General features: G+C 55.8%; 2 protein-coding genes across 4 annotated transcripts; both read left to right on the top strand.

Annotated features, from left to right (window-relative positions):
• The first annotated feature begins 659 nt into the window (after positions 1–659).
• On the top strand, positions 660–11,238 carry LOC132505837 (interferon regulatory factor 4-like). 3 transcript variants are annotated; one of them, XM_060124082.1, is made up of 8 exons: positions 660–1,201; positions 6,175–6,364; positions 6,672–6,772; positions 7,575–7,662; positions 7,782–7,847; positions 8,615–8,986; positions 9,606–9,724; positions 9,958–11,238. In XM_060124082.1, the coding sequence occupies exons 1-8, from the start codon at positions 971–973 to the stop codon at positions 10,066–10,068; spliced, it is 1,278 nt and encodes a 425-aa protein (XP_059980065.1). In that variant the 5' UTR covers positions 660–970; the 3' UTR covers positions 10,069–11,238. The 3 variants fall into 3 exon arrangements, with proteins under 3 accessions (XP_059980065.1, XP_059980066.1, XP_059980067.1); XM_060124083.1 differs by having other exon boundaries at positions 9,638–9,724; XM_060124084.1 differs by lacking the exon at positions 9,958–11,238 and having other exon boundaries at positions 9,638–9,832.
• Positions 10,772–14,103, top strand: FOXS1 (forkhead box S1). The gene has a single exon (XM_060124085.1). It carries the CDS (start codon positions 12,850–12,852, stop codon positions 13,840–13,842), a length of 993 nt encoding a protein of 330 aa, XP_059980068.1. The 5' UTR covers positions 10,772–12,849; the 3' UTR covers positions 13,843–14,103.
• The last annotated feature ends 6,839 nt before the right edge of the window (positions 14,104–20,942 follow it).

A 20,942-nucleotide genomic window follows, 5' to 3' on the forward strand; every position in this document is an offset into this window, starting at 1 on the left:
TTTCATATCACAACCCCCCTTCGACAATTTAATGAAAGATACAAACCCTAGAAAAATGCGTAGAGATGAAAAAATTGCATACACTTTGGGTGGGTCACGGACCCCACCCAGAATCCATAAACTCCAGGTGCAGCTGTTGGGAGGCAGTGTGGGGCACTGTTCAGGCCCCTGGGCTCTGGGGGCAGAGAGTCCTGGGTTCAGATTCTGACTCCCCCAGGCACTAGCTCTGTGACCTCAGTCCTCTTAACAAAGTAGGTAATTACACTCATCTCACGTGCTGTTGTGAGAACCCACTGAGACACTGCAGAAAAGGCTTCAGCCAGGCCCAGCACCATGGTGAGCAATCAGAAAGGGACTCCCAATATTTAAGGAAATATTTCTCCAAGGGTGACCCAAGGACCACCTGGATCAGAATCCCATGGCGGGACTTGTTTACAATGCACGTTCCTGGACTTCTTGCCCAGAAAATCTGATTCTTCAGGTCTGGGATGGCGGCTAGGAGTATGCATTTTAAACCAGTCTCTGTCTCCCAGTTCTACTGGGAGTTAGTCTGAGAAGCACTATGCTTTTCCCACCTCTACAGTCCAGGTCCTGGAAAGAGACTAAGTTTCCGGTAGGCTGGGAAGAGCAGAAAACAGGTGCAGGGATGGTGCAAGGGACGCCTCTGAGCGCCCTTCGGGGGCCCCCCTCCAGGGATGAGCAGAACCCGGGCTACCCCACCCCGTACCCTTCAGTGGGTCTTGGTGGTGCCTCTAGCTGCCCCCGATGTGAGGACCGACACCCTCCAGGCCAGGCGACACGGGGAGAGGCGACAGGGCCTCTGGGGAGCAGAAAGGAAAGTGAAACCTCCTGCCCAGCCTTTCGCTTTCGCCGCCTCCACTCGCCGTCCAGGTGGCCCCCGCGATCCCCTGTCGCGCTGGGGTCTGGCCGCCGCATTCCCAGACCTGGTCCCCGGAGCACTGTGTCCCCGATGGCCGGCGACCAATGGCGGAGGGACGAAGGGAGGGTCCCCGACAGCAGGCGACTCATGGCGGGGGCCGGGGGTCCCCTGCGTCTCCGCGACTGGCTGGTGGCGCAGATCGAGAGCGGGCGCTACGCTGGGCTGCGCTGGGAGGACGCGGGCAAGACCCTCTTCCGCATCCCCTGGAAGCACGCAGCCAAGCAGGGCTACCAGGCGCAGCAGGACGCGGCGCTCTTCAGGGTAAGGATGCGCGGGCCGGGGGTCGCCAGCCCGGCCCAGGAGGGCTCTGCGCTCACACTGTCGCAGAGTCCAGAACCGACCCGACACGTTGTCACCTCGGGCCACAGGTTCACCCCTTAACCTCAGTTGTCTCTAGGTTGGGGGTAGTGTTCTGTATACATGGGAGACCCTCCCACACCCTCTTAAAAGAGAATCAGACAAGGGCTGCATAACCTGCACCATCCCCACGCCTCAGGGGACCTCTCCTCCCTCTCCTTGAGGAAATTAGATGCCACCGCCACCATGGAAATTCCCTCCACTTCCCACCCGTAAACTGTTAACCCCAGCAGCTTCGGGGACATTTTCTGTGCTTTCCAACACCAGCCCTTCTCAGGGACCTCCTCCAGGGATGCCCTCCCTTTCCTTAGACACCATTAACTTCCTCCAAACTGGCTCTTTCCCACCAAGATTGAAACTGGAATCTCTCCTGTGAGCAAAAAGCAACCAACCGCATCCCAGGCCACCGCCACCATCCCAAACACCACGTCTCCAGCTCCTGCTTCTCTGGCCTCCCCTCTCCTTTCACAGGGTGAAGCACCTAGAAAGGGTCTTCTGGACATCAACGCCCTCACTCATAAACCCCTCCCCCCCCAGCCCACAGTGTGATTCCTCTCCCTCCTGCTAACGTCTCTAAACATCAACGCCCTCACTCATACCCCCCCCCCGCTCCTCCCCCACCCACAGTGTGGTTCCTCTCCCTCCTGCTAACGTCTCTAATTTTGCCAAATCCAAGGATGCCGTTACTATCATCTTCTTGGACCCCTGGGTGGGTTTGTGTCTAGTGGACCCTCCCTTCTTGAAACAGTCTCACTTGGTTTCCAGGATCTGTGTCCCCTCCCCACTCCAACCCTGACCTGTTTTCCTCCTACCTTCCTGGACCCCGCTTCTCAGCCTCCATCCCTTCTTCTCCTCTTTTGGGGCTCTCAGCACTCTCTCCTGGACCTCCCTCCTCACGTCCCACTCTCCCCTTCCACGGCCTCAATGTGGAGGCCAGCATTTCCCAGCCTCCCAGCCAAGCCCCAAGCCTGCTGGTCTGACAGCCCAGACCTCTCAGACTCAGCACCTCCTTAATAGCACACTCATCAGCTCCCTCCTACAAACGTCTGTATTTCCCAAAATGGAAGATGGCACGGATCGCCACCTAGACCCCAGAGCTGGGCACCTGAACCCTGGCCGCTCCCCTCTCCTGCAATCTCATTCTAATCCATTTCCAAGGCCTTCGGCTCTTACTGCAGAACTGCTCTTTCATCCGTCTACGTGGACCCGTTCCCACCATCTCTCACCAGGATAACTGAATGCCCTGCTTTCCCATCCCTCAGCTCTCCCCTCAGTCCTCCAGAGGTATATTTCTAAATGTAAATCTTGCCTTGGCACTCTCCTACTCAGAGTCCTTCCGTGGCTCCCCATTGCTCTTGTGATAAAGTCCCAACTCCTTACCAAGACCTCAAAGCCCTGCATGAACTGCTCCTCCCTGGCCTCTGTCCGTCTCTCTCCACTCCTTCCCCAACCTTAGACCCAGCCAGACAGTTCCCTTCAGTCTCCAAATGCTTCCTGTCTCTCTCACCGTGAGAACTTTGTACATTCTGTTCCCCCTGCCTGGAACACCCTTTCTTCTTCACTTTCACTGGCCAACTCCCATCATGCTCAGCTTAAACATCTCTTACTAAAGACAAGCCTTCCCTGATGCATTCATTTGCTTAATGCATTTATGAAGCTCTCAGTGCTTCTCCCAAGTCGTCCCTGATTCCTTCTGCTTCCTCCATGGAACCGCTTTCCCTATGAATTATAAGTGCCTTGTATGAGTCTGCCTCCTCCAGCTGCCCGTGGGTGGTGACCTTGAGCGCAGTGCCTGGCTCACAGAGGACTGGTTCAGGAAGTGTTGAACAGGTGGTTACCTGGCCTGCCCCTTAAGGCTATGTGCCGTTCAGAAGCGGGAGATTCTGGGGACGGGCCCTCCCTGTCCCTCTTTGGCACTGCTTTAACCCATCCCTCAACCCACCACTGACACACACACGTGACTCCCTGGCTTCAGGCCCTCCTGGTGCCTCAAAGTCCACGGGATAAAGCTTGGTCTTCGAGGACATTCATGATCCAGCTTCAACCTGTCTTCTTCCTTAATTCCTCTTCCCCTTCCCCCCACCACATACAGTTGGTCCTCATTATTCACAGATTCCATATTTACAAATTCTCTTACTCGCTAAAATTATATGTAATCTCAAAATTGATATTCAAGGCACTTTTGCAGCCATTCAGACATGCACAGGATGGCAAAAAAAAAAAATTGTCACCAACATGCATGTTCCCAGCTGAGGTTGAGCAAGGTGACAACTCTAGTTTCAGCTCTTCTACTGTAAACAGGTGTCCTTTCGCAGACAATATTTAGTCCACGTTTTTAATATTTTTGTGCTTTTTGTTGGTGATTTCACTGTTTAAAATGACCCCCAAGCTTACACAGTGTTGCAGCGCTGTCAGTATTCCTGAGCACAGGAAGGCTGTGGCGTCTGTAAATTTCTTTCAGACGTGAGTTACAGTGTTGTTGGCCATGAGTTCACTGTTAATGAATGAACAGTTTATATTAAATAAGGTGTCCTTCAACAGAAACGCTCATAGAACAAGGTTATGTATTGACCCGTTGATGAAAATGGGGTGACCAGAGGCGCGCAGGAACCTAGCCTTGTATTTCCCTTAGGAGTGATGGTTCAGTGTTTGCTAACTCAGTGGTTGTGTAAATTTTATAGAACACAACTCCCAGGAATAACAAGAATCAACAGTACACATACCCTCAGACACGCACACCAGCTCCAGTCACACCAGGCTGCCCACTGTCCCCTGCGCGCATCACGCGCTTCCATGCCTTTGCTCGAGCTGTTCCCCCTGCCAGGAACGTCACTCCACCTGGCAATGTCCTATTTCTCCTTCGAGGCCCAATTTGATTCATTCAACAAATATTTATTGAGCATCTCCTGTGTGCCAGGCACCACTTTAGATGCTTAGGGGCACAGCAGTGTCCCCAAAGATCCCTCTCTCGTCATGGTGACAACACCCTGTGCCTTGAGCCCAGGTTACCTTTGAGTTAGAGCATCCTTAACGTAATGAATAAGTACTGCAATAAATAAGCAGTGTGTGCCAGGTGCTGTGCTAAGCACATTACGTAGACCGCTCATCTTACACGTGCCACAACCAGGTGAGGTTAGGTATTATTGGCACAGTTTACAGACAGCAAAATCAAGCCTTAAAGGTCTCACCACTGGCAAGAGACACCAACAAAGGAACTGTGGCTTTTCAGTCTGGTGTCCCACTAAGCCTGGGATCTCCGAGAGCAATGACTGAGTGTGATTTATCAATTAAATCCCCCGCCCCCCATCCCTGAAAGTGAGCAATGCGAACAAGACATCTCCTACTGTCCTCCTCTTTGACTACTGTGCTCCAGTCTCACTGGCCTTCCTTGAATCTCTCCTACCCCAGGACCTCTGCACTTGCTGTTCCTTCTACCTAGTACAGCCTTCCCCCAGATCTTTGTCCGACTCCATCCTTCTTTTCAATCAGGCTTCAGCCCAAATGCCACTTCCTCCGTGAGGCATTTTCTGATCACCCTCTCTAAAGCAGCCCCTCATATTTATTTATTTATTTAGTCCCTCTACCACAACAGTCATTCTAATGTGTTTAATGAGTACCTTTGGTTTGTATGTTTTCTTGCAAAGTGGGCATTGCTGTTTCGTGTGTATTCTTACCTTATATACATCATAACTGTGTCATAGATCTCATTCTGTGTCTTACTTTTATTTCACTCAAGGTCATGCTCTGAAGATCTGTTCTTGTTCTCTGTCCATCTAATTTGTTTCTAGATGCTGCCTAGAACTCTCCAGTGGGCATCTATTACACGCACTCCCCCACCTACTTTCCCAGGGATGGACACAAGTTTGCTTTCCAGACCACAAATAACGCTGCAGTGGATCCTTGCCCTGGTCCCCTCGTGAGCCTCTGTGAGAATTCCTTTGGAATTGGCATTTCTGCTCACAGGGTATGCTTATACTTAATTGGACTAGGCATGCCTGATTGCCCTCCAGAGACTCTGCTCCCATTCCATGCCCACCAACTGTGTCCACATCTCAACCAACTACTGGCTTATCCAACTGGCTAAATTTTGTAAGCTTACAGGTGATATCTCATACTTTTATTTGCATTTCTCTGGCACTAATGAGTTTCAGTACCTTCTCCTATGCTCATGGGATTCTGGTTTCCTCTTCTGTAAACCACCCATCCTTGTCCTTTGATAAGAATGTTTCTTTAGGGGATGCTTTCTGTTTCTTACTGATTTGCAGAAGTTCCTGTATGTTCTAGATCTTAGCCCCTTGCTGATTTCAGACATTGCAATGTTTTTGCCTTATGGTTCATGCCTTTAAAGTTTTGGTTAAGAAGCATTCTCTGCCCCAGAAGATTTTCTTCTACATTCTTTCCTATTAAGTTTATAGTCTTACCCCTTACTTTTGGTTTTTTAATCATCTGCAGTCCACTTTGTTTGTGGCAATAGGTAAGGATTCCGTTTTATGGCTCTCCAGATAGCAAGTCACTGCCAGCATTTTATATCCCATCGTATTTTTTTTTATTTATCACAATCCATAATTTGGAATATAGTTATTTCCTTTCAGCTGTTTGCAGCTGCCTTCTCCCATGAGACTTGAGTTCCTTGAGAACAGGGACCATGTATGTCTTGTTGTTCCCCATTTAGTCCTTAACTTGGGCCTGGCACACAGCAGGAGCTCAAGGAATATGTGTTGGATGGAGGGAGGGAGGAAGAGAAGGAAGGAGGGAGGGGCCGAAGGACAGAGGGAGAGAGAGAGAAGGGTGGGAGGCAAGGCAGCCCTCATCCCTTTCCAGGGCACCATCCCCATCTCCCACGCTATTCCTCTCCCAATGCCCCTGCTCACCCCCAGGCCTGGGCCATATACAAGGGCAAGCACCTAGAGGGCGTTGACAAGGAGGACCCCTCCACCTGGAAGACGCGGCTCCGCTGTGCCCTCAACAACAGCGCTGACTTCTGTGAGGTGCGCTCGCTCAACCAGCTGGACATCTCCAACCCCTACAAGGTCTACCGGCTCCTGTCTGCTGGTGCCCACAACCCAGGTACCATCCTGTCCCTGGAGGTAGCAGCTGAGGATGGCTCTCTGGGCAATAAGGACCTCACATTGCCCATCTGTAAAATGGGAAATGGGCTTATTGAGCTTAAATAAGCTCATGGGCTGGTAAACCTAGAAGGACCTTACAGTTTATCTCCCCATTCGAAAAGGAGGAAACTGAGCCCAGAGAGAGGTGGGCCTTGCCTGAGATCATGCAGTGAGCTGGGTTACTCTGGCCTGGGCTCACCTCAGACAAGGTTGGGGGGTTCCCCTTGGGGCCCAGGAAACCACAGACTATTTCTTCCTTCATCCAGTTACCAGGGCTTGTGCCCCCTGTAAAGAGGAGGGCATTCTTCATAGCCAGCAGGTGCCCCCTGGAGAAGTGACAGAGCCGGCCTGCAAGACAAAAGAGCAGGTCAGTGAGTCCTTCCAGCCCCTACAGCCTTGCTAGCCCAGGCACCTCGCACCCATACCACCCCCTGTATAATCTCCAGCGCATTCATCTCATCCTCTCCATCAGCTCCTGCCCATCTCTGTTCCCATCCATCAGCTCTACTTCCTGCGTCTACTCTATCTCTGCCATCATTTTCATCTCCTTCATTCTATTCTCCTTGACTCCATCATTTCTGTCCCATCGTCTCCACCATCTTCACCTCCATCTCTCTTTCTGCGCCAGCCCTATTTTCTCCCATTTCAGCCCCTCTTCCCTGTCATCATGGGATCAATCACTCTGTCCCCACTCATCCCATCAGATCCAGTTCCATCACTGTATTCCCTTCACCTGCATCACCTCTAGCTCTCATTGTTGCCATCACCCCATCATCTCTATCTCCATCACTGTCTGTGTCACTCTTACTCCACCCCATCACCTCTCCCCCGTCATCTGCGGTTCATTCCTCTGTTCCCATCTCCCCATTAGCCTGGTTCATTCCACTGTCCCAAGTGTCCCCATTCCATTGCTCTATCACCCCATTTCTATCACCCCATCTCCTCAGTCACTGCTAGCACTTTTCTCTCCCTATCACAATGAGCTTCACCTCCCAAAACCCCATCAACTCTCTCTTTAACTCTACGGGGTAAACTTCAAAGTCCCTATCAAGCCCGGCTGGCTTTCAGTCTGTCCAGACCTCCCCCTGCCCCAGTTTAGACTGTCTGGGAGCTCCTGTGGCCCACAGGTCTCCTCTTCCACCCTCACGACCCTTTCTCCCGATGCTCAGGTTGGCTCCAGATTAGTCACAGAGGATAAAGACAAGAAGCAGCCCCCCAGGCTGGCCTCCCTGCCCCCAGGCCCTTTGGCTGGCCACAGTAAGGACTGGGTCTCCTCACCCACCCCTGCCTCCTCCCCGGCCTCTTCCAGGACCTTGATCTAGGGGTCGAGGGACCCAGGGTGAGGCGATGCCTTACTGCTTCCCCTCCTTCTCCAGGGTACCAGGCTCAGGATCCTGCTCACCCCTGGGGCCCCTTGCCTTCTGAGGACTTCAGCAACCCCGGTAAGGAATCCGAAGGCCCTCTCCCCTGACCGCTGTGCAGAACTGGGGAGGACCTAGGGTTGGTGCCGAATAGCCTCTGTCTCCCACCCAAAGCACCCAGCCCAGACTCCAGATAACAACAGCTAACATTTGTTGAGGGCTTAGCTTATACCAGGCATCCTTCTAAGTCTCCCCACAGCCCTGTGAGATAGATACTGCCATTCTCCCCATTTTACAGATGCGGAAACCAGACACAGAGGTTAAGAACCCTGCCCAAGGTCACACAGTTAGTAACCCTGGGAAAGTTACTATCAGATCACAGCTCCTAAGGGGCAGTGAGAGATTAGAACCCAAGGGCCTGGCTGTAGAGCCCACAGCCCTAACCACTGAGCATACTGCTAGCTCTTCATATGGGAGGCTGCTCTTTTGTTGTTGTTGTTGCTATTGTTATTATGATTATTATTTCTACCGGCATTAAAAATATTTACCCGGAAGAAACTCCTAGAATCCCAGAAATTTGGGCTGGGAGGGCGTCAGTGTCATGCCCCCATTGTACTGATGGCCCCAGACCTATGCTTTTGAAGCTCAACTACCAGTTTGTTTATACTGGAAGCTGCTATTATTTACTACCACCACTACTACTAGAATTACTATTATTACTTATCGGGAGGGAGTGTCAAAAATTCCCGAGGTAGCGGCCGGGTGACCTCTGGGTTCCCTGCCCTGTTGTGAGGGGAGGGGAGCCGGCGCCGCCAACGCCGGGCGCGCGTCCCCTCCCTTTCCCGCAGATTTTTGGCTGCACGTGCGACTCTTCTATGGCGCGGAGCTGGTGCGCGAAGCCACAGCGCGCGCGGCCGAGGGCTGCAGCCTGAGTCCGCGCGCAGCCGCTGCTGCCGCCGAGCTCCTGCTGGGGTCGCCGCCGCGCGTCGCGCAGGTTCGTTTCCCGGAGCCGCCGCCCGGCGCCCGCGTCCTGAGGCGCCTGCTGCCCCACCTGGAGCGCGGAGTGCTGCTCTGGGTGGCGCCCGAGGGCGTCTTCGCCAAGCGCCTGTGCCAGGGCCGTGTGTACTGGCGCGGCCCGCTCGCCCCGCACCGCTCGCGGCCCAACAAACTGGAGCGAGAGCGCACCTGCCAGCTCCTCGACACGCGCAGCTTCCTCGCGGGTAAGAGCGCGACAGCGGGGCCGCTGGCGGCGCGGGGCGGAGTGGCCGGGCACTGGGGTCGGCAAAGGAACTCGGACAGAGGAGAGTGGGCACACGACATGTGGGCGCGGGGCGATGGACTTGACGATGCTGGGCTGGAGTGGGAATGGAAACAAAGGACATGACGCAGAAGCACCGGGGGTGGGAACGAATATGGGCATCGGGAGGGCTGGGCACAGATTAGACATAGGCGTATGGGAGGTGTAGGCACGAGGCAGGCTGGGGCACTGGGTGTGGGACATAAGCATAGGACTTGGGCACGTGTTGTCATAGGGCGTTATGCATAGGGTGGGCATCGGGGGCACTGGACACAAGATAGGCATAGGTGAGTGGCAGTGGGCATGGGGTGGGCATAAAGGCATGATAGTGAGCATAGGGCACGAGGCACGGGGCATGAAACCTAGAAGTGGGAGCAGATGTGGGACATGAGGCAGGTGTGGGGACGTGGAAGTGGGCATAGGGCATGGGCACACAATGGGTATGTGGGCTTACGGGACGTGTGCATAGGATGCGAGCACAAGGTGGGCACCAGGTGGGACGCCCCATCTTGGCCCAGACCCCACAGTCTCGGTGCCCGTAGAACTGAGAGCCCACCTGCATCATGGTCGCCAGGAGCCCGAGTACCAGATCCGGCTGTGCTTTGGCGAGGAGTACCCGGGGCCCCCGGACCAGCCTGAGGAGCGTCTCATTATGGCCCATGTGAGTCACCTCCCACTCCAGCGGAGAACCACACCCTCCAGCCTCCCCGAACGGCCTCTCACTGCTCCCTCCAGTCCCAGCTCCGCTCCGGACCTGCCTTATCTGATCTGGAAGACCTTGCGTGTAAAATGCATGTGGAGAGGAGCTGTCACTCCCGCCCCCCCCACCCCAACAAAGGGTGTGGGTAAAGGGGAAGGTTGGCTCATTGCCCCACCCCCACCCCCACCCCGCAGGTGGAGCCAGTCTTCGCGCGGGAGCTCCTCCTACACTCGAAGCTCCACGGCCAGGTGCCTCGGTGGCGCGTTCCCAGCCCCGCATCCCCGACAGCGTCACTCGCCTGCTGACACAGCTGAGTCAGCCCTGAGCGGTTGTTTCCCTCTCCCGTACCCTCTAAAGCAGTCCCCACAGGGTGCAGATCCCACCCCAGCCCTGCCCTAGCTGAGCCAGGGGACTTTAGGTCTCGCCTCACTCATCGCCCAGGTAGGTTGAGACAGCGGAAGCCAGTCACGGCCTTCAACCTCTCAGCCAATGAGATGGAGCCCCGGGAACCCAGGAAGGAGGCGCGTAAGCGGACAGCCGGGCAGCTGGGCCTGGGGCGTCAGGCTTGGGAACTAAACTCGACCTTGAGGTTCCAGAAATAGCAATTAGGTCAGAAACAAGACTTCATCTTTTTGTGAAGAGCCGGACATGCCCATAGCGGTTTACCTAAAGCAGACCTTACCTGCAATTGATCCTGTATAAGGTTTGCTTAAAGCTGAGTTTACTGGGAGTTCCCTGGTGGTTAGGACTCTGTGCTTCCACTGCTGGGGGCCCAGGTTCGAGGGATCCCTCGTGGGGGAACTAAGATCCCACAAGCCCCCAGGTGCAGCCAAAAAGAAAAGGGGCTGAGTTTACCAATAATAAGATCCTCTGCATAGATTAGACTGAAGCCCAACCAGTAACAGAATTGCCCCACCTCTGAGGGGCTGTGAGTTTCCAGACCCTCCTTTCACCTGCCACAAGTCTCTCTTCTTTTGGGGTGGGTGGGGATTGTGAGGGGAGGGGGTCCCAAAACAGAGGACTTAGCCTGAACCTGGGGCTTTAAATGCTAACCACTGAACCACCGCCAGTAGATACTGTCTTTGGAGAAACTGAGGCAGGCCTAGGACCGAAGCCAAAGTGGGAGCCAGGAGTCCAGCCCCTGCCCAAGCCCCCCAATCTTTGCAAACTGTAAGTTGTAGGGAGTCCTTGAGAATTGGGAGGGAGCCCTCTCCACCATGAAAGCAGTGACCCTGCCTTGTCAGTAAAGTCACTGTTTTCTACCCCAGATATCAGACCTTTTACCTTTTCTGATTTCTGACTTTATTTATAGGAATTCTCTTACAGATGGCAACATAATAAATCTTTTAGTGATACATTAATAAGCCACTTTTATGGGGGGAAACCTGTATGATTCAATAAAGGGCAGAATCAGTCTTAAAATTCATTTAACGAATGTTTATTGAGCACCTACTCTGTTCCAGGCAGATACTGGACACTTGAGATAGAGCAAAGCATGATTCCCTATTCCCTTGGGGGTCACAGCCAGTTTTCCAGTGGGGGCCCAGTGACAGTCCTCTACCCCTGCCCCTCACGGAAGGAGTAGTGTTAAGGAGTTACGGAATTCTGGGTTGAAATCACAGCTTTGTCACTGACTAGCTGTGCCACCTCAGGCAAGTCACTTAACTTCTCTGAACCTCACATTCCTCATCTACTCAAGAGAAACTATTAAGGCCTCTGGAGCAGAGTTGGTCTGAGAAGTAAATGTCGAGAGGGGAGGGGAGCTGGCCTGGCATGGAGAGTGGCACACAGTAGGGTCCCGATGACTTGGTTACTTGTGGGTGGGAGAGTATGGAGGAGGTTGCCCCATCCGTCAGAAGGCTTGACTGTTCTGGGCTTCGCTGTACCCTCGGCCCAAGGCTGCAGCTATCGGGGAGCCTCAGCTCAGGGTGACAGTCCTCGCCATGCCCAAGCCCCTACTCTGTACCAGGCTCTCAAAGGGCACTGGATTCAGTGTAAGGGAGCCCGTTGCCTCTTCACCACAGCCCGGACAGCTGCAGAGTCTTCAGCTCCATTTTAGAGATGGGAAATGAAGGCTCAGCCAGGGTCTTGGTTGAGAGCCTCTTGGGAGGGTGGATGGCTCTGTCCAGATGTCTGTCCTCCCCACACTAGTCACTAGAGGGCGCCAGGGCTCAGCAAACGGGGTTGGGCCGGCCCTCGTCCCCACCCTAGGTGCCCCACCCCTCGTAGACCCCAGAGCTAGGAGGGCAGGGAATAGTGTGACCTCGAGCGCTCTGCACTGTGGGGAGAAGAAAGTAGACCCCAGGCCTGGGAGGAGGAAGAGAAAAGAAAGGGGGAACCAGAGGTGGGGACTCGAGAGGCCCCTGAGGCTTTTCTCACAGGAACTCCCTGTTCTCCAGTTCAAACACAGATGCTACCTCTCTCCTCTCTCATTAACGTGTGTGTGTGTGTGTGTGTGTGTGTGTATTCCTCTTCCTCTCTGTGGATTCCTTTCTTTCTCTCATTCAGTGATTCTTTTTCTGTACTCTGTGTGCACGTGTGCACGTGTGTGCGGCTGGCTCTCTGTGTGTCTCCCTGTTTTCTGTCTCTTTCTGCTCTTTGTCTCTCTTTAAGTCTCTGCCTCTATCTTCTCTGTATGTTCCTGTCTTCCTCTTATTATGCCCTTACCTCTCTTTGTCTCTGTCTCTCTGTCTCTTTTCACTCTCTCTTTCCATCTCGGCCTCTATCTCTCTGTTTCGTCTCTGTCTCGCTCAGTTTCACATCCTGTCCCTCCTCAGCCACCACCAGCCAGCACATGTGGGCTAAGGGTCTCAGTCCCTTCCCTCCTGTCTCCTCACCCCTGGCAGCTGCTCACGGCTTCCCAATCCTGGCCTCTCCTGCCCGCCCCTCTTGGGCCTTGTGGGAGGGGGGCGAGGGAAGAAGGGAGGGCAGCCTGGCGGGCCCACCCCTTTTTGCCTTTCCAGGCTGGGAGGCTGGGCCAGTGGGCCTTTTAACCAGCCTGGGCAGGCTGTGCCGGACACCAGCCCTGGACACCGTGCCTGGCCCCCGTGGTTCCGGCAGCCGCCAGCCTGGCCAGCCCGGTCAGCATGCAGCAGCAGCCCCCACCCGGGCCCCTGGCCCCTGCGGCCGAGCCGACCAAGCCCCCCTACAGCTACATCGCCCTGATTGCCATGGCCATCCAGAGCTCACCGGGGCAGCGGGCCACGCTCAGTGGCATCTACCGCTACATCATGGGCCGCTTCGCCTTCTACCGCCACAACCGGCCCGGCTGGCAGAACAGCATCCGCCACAACCTGTCCCTCAACGAGTGCTTTGTCAAGGTGCCCCGTGATGATCGCAAACCGGGCAAGGGCAGCTACTGGACGCTGGACCCCGACTGCCATGACATGTTCGAGCACGGCAGCTTCCTGCGCCGACGCCGGCGCTTCACCCGACGGGCAGGCGCCGAGGGAGCCAAGGGCCCCGCCAAGGTGCGCCGCAGACCCCTCCGAGCCACCAGCCAGGACCTAGGAGCCCCCGACGCTGCGACTGGCATGCAATGCCTGTTCCCACTGGAGCTGCCAGAGCCCAAGGGCCTAAGCTTTGGGGGTCTGGTGGGGGCCTTGCCAGCCAGTGTGTGCCCGGCCACCACCAATGCCAGGCCTCGGCCACCCTCGGAGCCCAAGGAGATGCCCACGCCCAAGCCTGCAGGTCCAGGGGAGCTCCCCGTGGCCACCTCATCTTCCCCGAGCCCCGCATTTGGCTTTCCTGCCAGCTTCTCTGAGGCTGAGGGGTTTAGCAAGGCCCCTGCCCCCATCTTGACCTCCGAGGCCACCATCGGGGGCAGCTACCAGTGCCGGCTGCAGGCGCTGAATTTCTGCATGGGGACTGATCCTGGCCTTGAGCACCTCTTGGCCTCAGCAGCCCCCTCCCCTGCACCACCCACCCCTCCAGCCTCTCTCCGGGCCCCGCTGCCCCTGCCAGCAGACCCCAAGGAACCCTGGGTTGCAGGCAGCTTCCCTGTCCAGGGAAGCTCCGGCTACCCACTGGGGCTGACCTCCTGCCTATACAGGACGCCAGGAATGTTCTTCTTTGAGTGAAGCCAGCCGGCCTCAGGCAGTCCCTGCAGAGACTCTGCCAGCTACGCCCTCCAGGTTGAGCCTGACTCTAGGATCTGGGGAGCTCTCAAAGGACGCGGGCCTGGCAAGCCCACAACAGCCGGGACAGGAAGCCAAGACTGGCGTGGTGAACACTCAGCCAGCGCCCAGGGTCTCTGGACAGACTTGGGGGTGAGGGGAAGCAGGGCTCCCTTGGGATTTACTCTATGGCTCTCAGGGCCAATAAAACCAGTGTGATGATGAGGGTCAGTTTGCTGGATGGTTGGGGACTGAGGGCCAGAACACCTGGCTCCGTGGGGGGCGTATGGTTGTGGGGTGGTATGGCAGGGACGGGGGACCCCAGATAGGAATGTCCCACATGAGGCTTTCTCCTGCTGGGGACCTTCTCAGGGAGTTTCCCAGGAAGGCCGAGGAAGTGGGAGCAGGGAGTGGGAGAGAGAGAAGAGGGATGCAACCAGGAGAGACACCAGGCAGGAGTGAGGCTGGGCTGGACCAAGGGGCTGATTCTCCAGCCCCAAACTCTGGGACTCAGCGCCTCACATTACGAGCAGCCATGATACCTGTGACCATCTGTGGCAGTTATCCTGTCCTGGACGCGTGTATATCCTTTCACCGAATCCTGGGTGGTACGGAATGTCATCTCCATTTAACAGTGGTGGAAACTGAGACTCAAAGAAGTTGGGGCTCACTAGCTCCGGCTCCAAATGACCAATGAGTGGCAGAGAGGAAATCAAAACCAGGTCTGTGTGGCTCTGCCCCCCTGCCCCTACCTGCAGTTTGCATGAAGATGCAGCGTGGCCCACAGGGTGACCCCCGCCAGAGGGAGGTGGGCTTTTTTTGAATCCTGGCATGCCAGGGTTCAAAAGCCACCCCTCACCCCTTGCATAGACAGGGAACCCAAGGTTCAAAAGGCAGGCACACTTCCCTTGTCTGGATTTCCGGCGTGACTGGGAGAACTCCCCGAGCCCCCAGCTCTCTGAGGTCTCCTAGTGACGCTGAGAAAGAATTTCCCTCATGGGGGGAGGCGGTGGCTACCCTGGGTACAGATTAGAAGAGACTGAGCCTTGACCTTTGGCCTTCTGTAGCTGCCCCCTTGGGTAGAAGCAGGAGAAGTGGGTATAGTCGTGGTCCCCATCAGAGGAACAACTTAGGGACCTGAAACCTCACTGTCCCCATACCCTCCAACACCAGACTTGCTGAGGCAGATGGCTTTCTTCCGGAACTTCAGTTCCCCCACCTGGATCATGGGTATAGGGAGAGAAGAGGGGCCAAGGATACTTTCTGGTCTTTGCTGGAGGGTCTTATGTCCCATGAGGTGATGCTCAGGCGGCTGGAGACCCCTTTGCTGGGCAGGCAGCCGTGTCCCCTCCAAAACATCCCCCTCGGGCAGGCGGCCACGCTGGCTTCAGTCTCTGTGGCTCCCTCCTCCCTCCGCAGGTCCCCTGGGGCCTGGGAGGAAGTGAGCCCGGCTGGACAGCCCCAACTGTCTGGTTCCCACAGACTCCAGAGCCGGGGTGGAGGGGGCACCTGCAGGGTGCGGGCTCAGTGCGGCCAGAAGGGGGTGGAAGAATGCCCGGCCAGCTGTGCGGACCCTCCCTAGCGTGTGTGCCGGACCCCAGCCTGGAACCCATGGAGCAATGGGGGGAGGGAAAGAGGGTCTGTCCTGTCGCATTCAGGCAGCCTCGTGGCTGAAAGGGGAGGGGACAGAGGCCTGCGAGTGCAGGGCACGGGTGAGGAGAGGTTCGCACCACCGTGTGTGCCTGAGTGGGTCAGTACGTCTCCGTGTGTACATGAGTGTGTGTGTGTGTGATGTGCAGAGACAGTTACGGAGACAAGGACAGATTCGGGGGGGCGGGGGTTCTTTCTCAGCTGGGTCAGGGAAAGAGGCCTCTGCCGGGCACTGTTCCCTGTGGTGCATTCCTGTGGAGACCTGGTGACCCCAGTCCCTTCCCAGCCTGTGTCCTGAGCTTGTAGGAGGATGGGGAGGCTGGCCCGACTCGGGGATCCCAGGCTTCTGCATCCTGCCCCGCCCACCCCCCCCCCCGGATGAGGTTGAGCATCTAACTGGGGTGGGAGCCTGGGGGGAAGAAAACTGCCCATGCTCTGAGGTGGGGGAACATGCAGAGGGGTCAAGTGCACACAGAGGCACAGACTTAGCTCTGGGCATGAGCCCCCTCCATGTCCCTCCAGAGAGTCAAGAAGTGAAGACAGTCCCCTCAGCCCCAGTCCCTAAGCAGGGCCCTGGGCTCAGAGCCTGCCTTGGACTTGCTGTGTGAGCCTGGACCAGTGCCCATCTCTCTGGGCCCTGATTTCACTCCCTTTGTCCAGTGAGGAGGTTGCAGGGTGAGGGAAAAGGGCAGCCTGACTCTTTGAATCCGGATCCCAGGGAGGGTCTAACCTGGGGGACAGCCTGGAAGGGATCCCATCCCCAGAAATACTGGACCAGGAGGCCCAGACACCATGATCTCATGTTGCCCTCTGCTTGCTGCCCAGCCTGGGGACCCCACCCACTGGGCCTCCTGCCCTCACATTCTTTCCATGACCAACAGACACCCCCTGCCTCTGACCTGGCCACCCAGGGGTGGACAGTGCTTAGCAGAGATTCAGAATGCCTAAGCTGGGCCGACCCAGAGAAAGCTCCTTGGCACAGATGGAGAGACCAAGGCCAGAGAAGGTAAGTGACATGCCCAAGGTCACACAGCAGGGCAGGAGTACCCCTCTGCTGCCTTAACTGTAGAGTTCTAGGGTACAGGGGCCACCCCATCTGACTCTCCTTACTGGAGGCTGGTCTGTCTCCAGGAGGCGATCCCAGACCCCACTCCTCCTCAGCAGGTCGGAGCAAAAGAGGGTGCCGAGGGGCCTTGTAGAGTTAGGCTAAATCGAAATCTAAAATTGTAGGATCAGTGGTATTTCAGAATATTCCAGAGTTTTTAATCACAGCAGCTCAGATTCTTGGAATATCAGAATTAAAAGGGCGTCTCCTGCCTGATTTCTGAATCCCCTCTACACCAAGCAGTTCATATCAGGTGGGGGGGGCGGGTTCCAGGAAAGGGGAGCCTGCTGCTTTCAGAGCCGGCCCCTTCCCGACCAAGTTTGGCAGCTCTGAAGGGCAGTCAGGAAGTTCTTCACCTGCTGGTCCTTTGGTCTCTGCTCTCTCTGCCTCCAGGGAGGCTACCCCCACCCACAGGGCTGGGCCTTCCTCAGCCTCTCCTCCACCCTCCACATCTTATCTCCCTGCGCCTCTCCGCCCACCAGCTTCCTTCCCTGGTTGATGGCATTCCACTGCCCTGAGTTCCAAGCTCCTTCCCACACCCCAGACAGCGCCTGGGCCAGGGTGGGGAGACGCTCTCCCTTGGCGGGGCGGGCACTCTGAGGCCACCACAGAAATGAGGAAGACGGTGGGGGGAGGTTGTGTCGGCCGGCCTGGCATGTCTGCCTACTGGGAGTGTACAGACCCAGGAATCCAGGCCTCAGCCAGAATGTCGCCTCCCGTCACCCCTGAAAGGCCAGGCTCCCAGAGGCAGTAGGTACAGCAGCTAAGAGCAGGGGCTCTGGACTCCAACTGACTGGCTTCAGATCCCAGCTGTCACTTCCTAGCTGTGTGACCTTGAGCAAGTTGCTTCCCCTCTCTGGGTTTCCCTCATCTAAAACATGTGGACACTAACAGTACTATATCCATGGGATTGTTGTCAGGATTACATGAATTAATACTTGCAAAGTGCTTCGAACAGGGTCTGACACATGGAAACAGCAATTTAAGTGTTTAAGTAAAATAAATATTTCGGCCCTGGGGGCTTGTCTTCTTAACCTGATTTACCCACCAGGAAGGTCTAGCTGCTGTAGAGGTGGGAAGATGCAGGGGGAGGGAAGGTTGTTATATACACAAAGCTTTGGATTCAATTCCTGGCATCTTTACTTCCTTGCTGTGTGACCTCGAGCAAGTAGATTCACTTCTCTGAGTACTAGTTTCTTCATCTGTAAAATGGGGCAATGATTTCAGCCCCCCAGGACTGGCATGCGGGAAACCTCACCTTGCACGATATGTGTACAATTCAGTCAACACGAATGAAATGGGACATCTGAAATTAATATAATAGTGTACATCAACTAGTGGAACGTGAAACAGCCCCACTGGAGGGCCTTGTACCCTCAGCCCAGTCCTCTCTGCCCATTTGTTGCACACGGCAAAACCTCCTTCCCCACAGGTCCAGACCCCCAGGTGTCTAATCCCCTGTCCCTGCCCTGCTGGTAATTGGGTGGTGACTCAGGGAGGCAGCTGGTGGGGCTGAAGGAAGTGGTTCCAGGCTAAAAACAGACCAGAGTCCCATTTAGTCCCACAGTCCGCCAGAACCCTGCCTGTGGCCCCTGGAAAGGCCAGGACTGCCTCCGCCAGACCACAGTCCTCTGGTGCCCTGATCTCTCCGGGAGACAGACAGGAGGCTCACCCTTGCGAGCTGAGTTAAGGCAGCTGACTCCTCTGTGAGTGTTTCCACCTCTAGGCCTTTGCACTGGCTGTTCCCTCGGCCTGGAATGCTCACCCCCCACTAGCTGACTTCTCAGCCTCCAGAGCCCAAGTTAAACATCACCTCCTCCGAGAAGACAACCCTCACCTCCTTATCTGATTGGATGCCTCTAGATTTTTCTCCACCTCTGCATCCTATTTGTTTCCTCCACTTGGCACCTGTTGCAATGTGGAATTCTGCATCTCTGTGTGCACTCCCTTCTGCTTGTCTCTGCCTTTGTGTCATAAGCCTCTGGGGGCAGGGGCTGGGTCTGCCTTACTCACTTTATCCACTTCCCTAACCCACTGGCTGGCATATAGCAGGCCCTCAATAAAGATTTGCTGAGTGGATAAATGGATAAATCCATTTGCCATGGATTAAATCTCAGAGAACCCGCCCAGGGGCTTCCTGGCTCACTCAGAGCCAAAGGCCAAGTCCTTACAGGCCTGTGTGATCTGGTTTCAGCTGCTCTTGCCCTCTCCGCCCCCACTCCAAGCAGCCTTTGCATTTGCTAGTCCTTCTGCCTGGACTGATCTTCACTCCCTCAAGCCTTTCAGTCTCTGTTCTGAGACTCGCTGACCACCGCATCCCCCATCCACCCCACCAACGCGTTCTAAGTTCATTATTGCTGTCCAGGGTCTGTCTCCCAACAGAAGGAGGCTCCGCCGGGCCAGGGGTTTTTGTCTATTGGTTGCTTGTCCCCAGCACTTAGAACAGTGTCTGGAACAAAGTAGGGGCTGGAGAAATAGTTGTGGAACAAGCATAAGCTCAGCAGCCTGGCCAGGTGCTAGATCTGCACAGCTCATGTCGCTTTTGCATTGACCCTGGGAGGAAGGACTATTATCTCATTTTACAGACAGGAAACTGAGGCTCAGAGAGGGCAAATAAGTAGATGTGAACCCCATTCTGCCTGACCTGCACCCCGTCTCTCTGTCATCAGCCTGTCTCCCTGGCGGTGTATGAGGTCTGCAGCTCCCACCTCCTGTCCCCACCATCCTCACAGCCCCTCAAGCAGACACGGCCCAACCTCCCTCTGGCCTCCCTGCCTCCAGTCTCTCCCTCACTGACATCCCTGGCTGCAGGGATCCTTCTAAACCACAGATCTGATCATGTCCCTCCTTCGTTCAGAACCCTTCCATGGCCCCCTATGGCCCCAATTCAGCCTGGCATTTGAGACTCCCATCAAATTCTCCAGACTTACTTCTTGCTTCCTCATGTGCAAAAGCCCCCTGGGATGCTCCAAGTCTTTGGAGCTGCCTGGAACACCCCCTCCCCGCAGCACACACTCTGTTTGGAAGAGGCCTGCTCCTTCTTTGCTCTCAGCTTGACTGTCACTCCCACTGGAGAGGAGAGAATAGAAGCTAGTGTCTTCTTCCACACCCTTCCAGCTTCACCATGATCCCCAACCTCCCAACCCTGGGGTTCCAGATGCTGTGAACTCCCTGAAGACCGAGACCATGACTAATTCATCTCCAGGCTCTGGGTTAGGGCCAGGCCCAGAAAAGGGCCTCAAGAAATAGCTGTGAAGTAATTGGATGAGTCTGAAGTCAGGCCACCTGCTTTGCATCCTGACCCCACTATTTACTAGCTGGGACCCCATGGACTTGTCCATCACCTCCCTGTGCCTCAGTTTCCTCATCTGCGAACTGCTGATAAGGAAATACCCACTCATGGGGGGAAATGAAATGACTGCGTACATGGGAATCACTTGGCACTGTGCCTGGTGCTCGGTAAATAACACCCATTAGAGTGAAGGAAGGAACAGGTGTGTGGGCAGCTGCACGAGCGGGCGCTTGGTCCAGGTGGGCACATCCTTCAGGACAGCCCTGGCTGCTTCACACCCTCGGGGCAGCCCTGTCACGGGCTGAATCTTTTCCCACAGCTGCCCTGCTGGGTCCAAGGTGGCCAGTGGAATTCGAGGCCACTGGACGCCGACAGGAAAAGGCAACGTCACCAGCCCTGGTGTAATCCAAACCAGATGCGGCCTCAGACCCATGGGGGTGGTCACTGTGGGCCTGGCCAAGGCCCAGAGGCAGGAAATAGTCTTGGAGGAACACTCTCTGGGCTGGGACCCGTCGGGAGGAGCTGTCCTGTTGAGGGTGTTAACCCTTCTGAACCCACAAGGGGGGCCGAGGACAGTGTGCAGGAGCAGCTCGTGGTCCTGGCCCCATGGGGCACAGAGCCCCTTGCAGGGAAGGTTACAGCATCGGCATTGTGACGGGCGCCGGTCAGGCGGAGCCCACAACACAGGCATGGGGTGGGCAGGGCACACCAAGGAAGGGGCAGGGGATTCTTGCCGCCGGCTGCCCGGGACTGGCAGAACCCCAGACCCAGACCTGGAGCTTTGGTCCTGGCTCTGGCTCCAGCTGGCAGGCCCAAACGAGCATGGATCCACTCCCTCTCTTGGGTGGCTCAGAGGCTGCTGGGAATGGAAGTGCTAGTGCAGGTCATGGGGCTGGGCCCCAGCCTACAGAAAGACTGAGACTCAGTCCCACCCCAGGGGCTGCCACACCAGCTTTCTCCTGGGTGTGCTCTGTGGCCCTGGGGGAGCAAATTCTCTCTGAATTCCCATCATTTCCC

The sequence above is a fragment of the Lagenorhynchus albirostris genome, chromosome 15 (assembly GCF_949774975.1).
Source record: "Lagenorhynchus albirostris chromosome 15, mLagAlb1.1, whole genome shotgun sequence".
In the NCBI taxonomy this organism is placed as follows: Eukaryota; Metazoa; Chordata; class Mammalia; order Artiodactyla; family Delphinidae; genus Lagenorhynchus; species Lagenorhynchus albirostris.

What these genes read in the sequence shown, in the direction of transcription:
- LOC132505837 (XM_060124082.1), top strand. Translation starts at nt 971, where the DNA reads ATGGCCGGCGACCAATGGCGGAGGGACGAAGGGAGGGTCCCCGACAGC. An exon ending in TGCTGGTGCCCACAACCCAG is followed by an intron (nt 6,365 to 6,671) that starts GTACCATCCTGT and finishes TCCTTCATCCAG; the next exon opens with TTACCAGGGCTTGTGCCCCC. An exon ending in TGAGGACTTCAGCAACCCCG is followed by an intron (nt 7,848 to 8,614) that starts GTAAGGAATCCG and finishes CCTTTCCCGCAG; the next exon opens with ATTTTTGGCTGCACGTGCGA.
- FOXS1 (XM_060124085.1), top strand. Translation starts at nt 12,850, where the DNA reads ATGCAGCAGCAGCCCCCACCCGGGCCCCTGGCCCCTGCGGCCGAGCCG.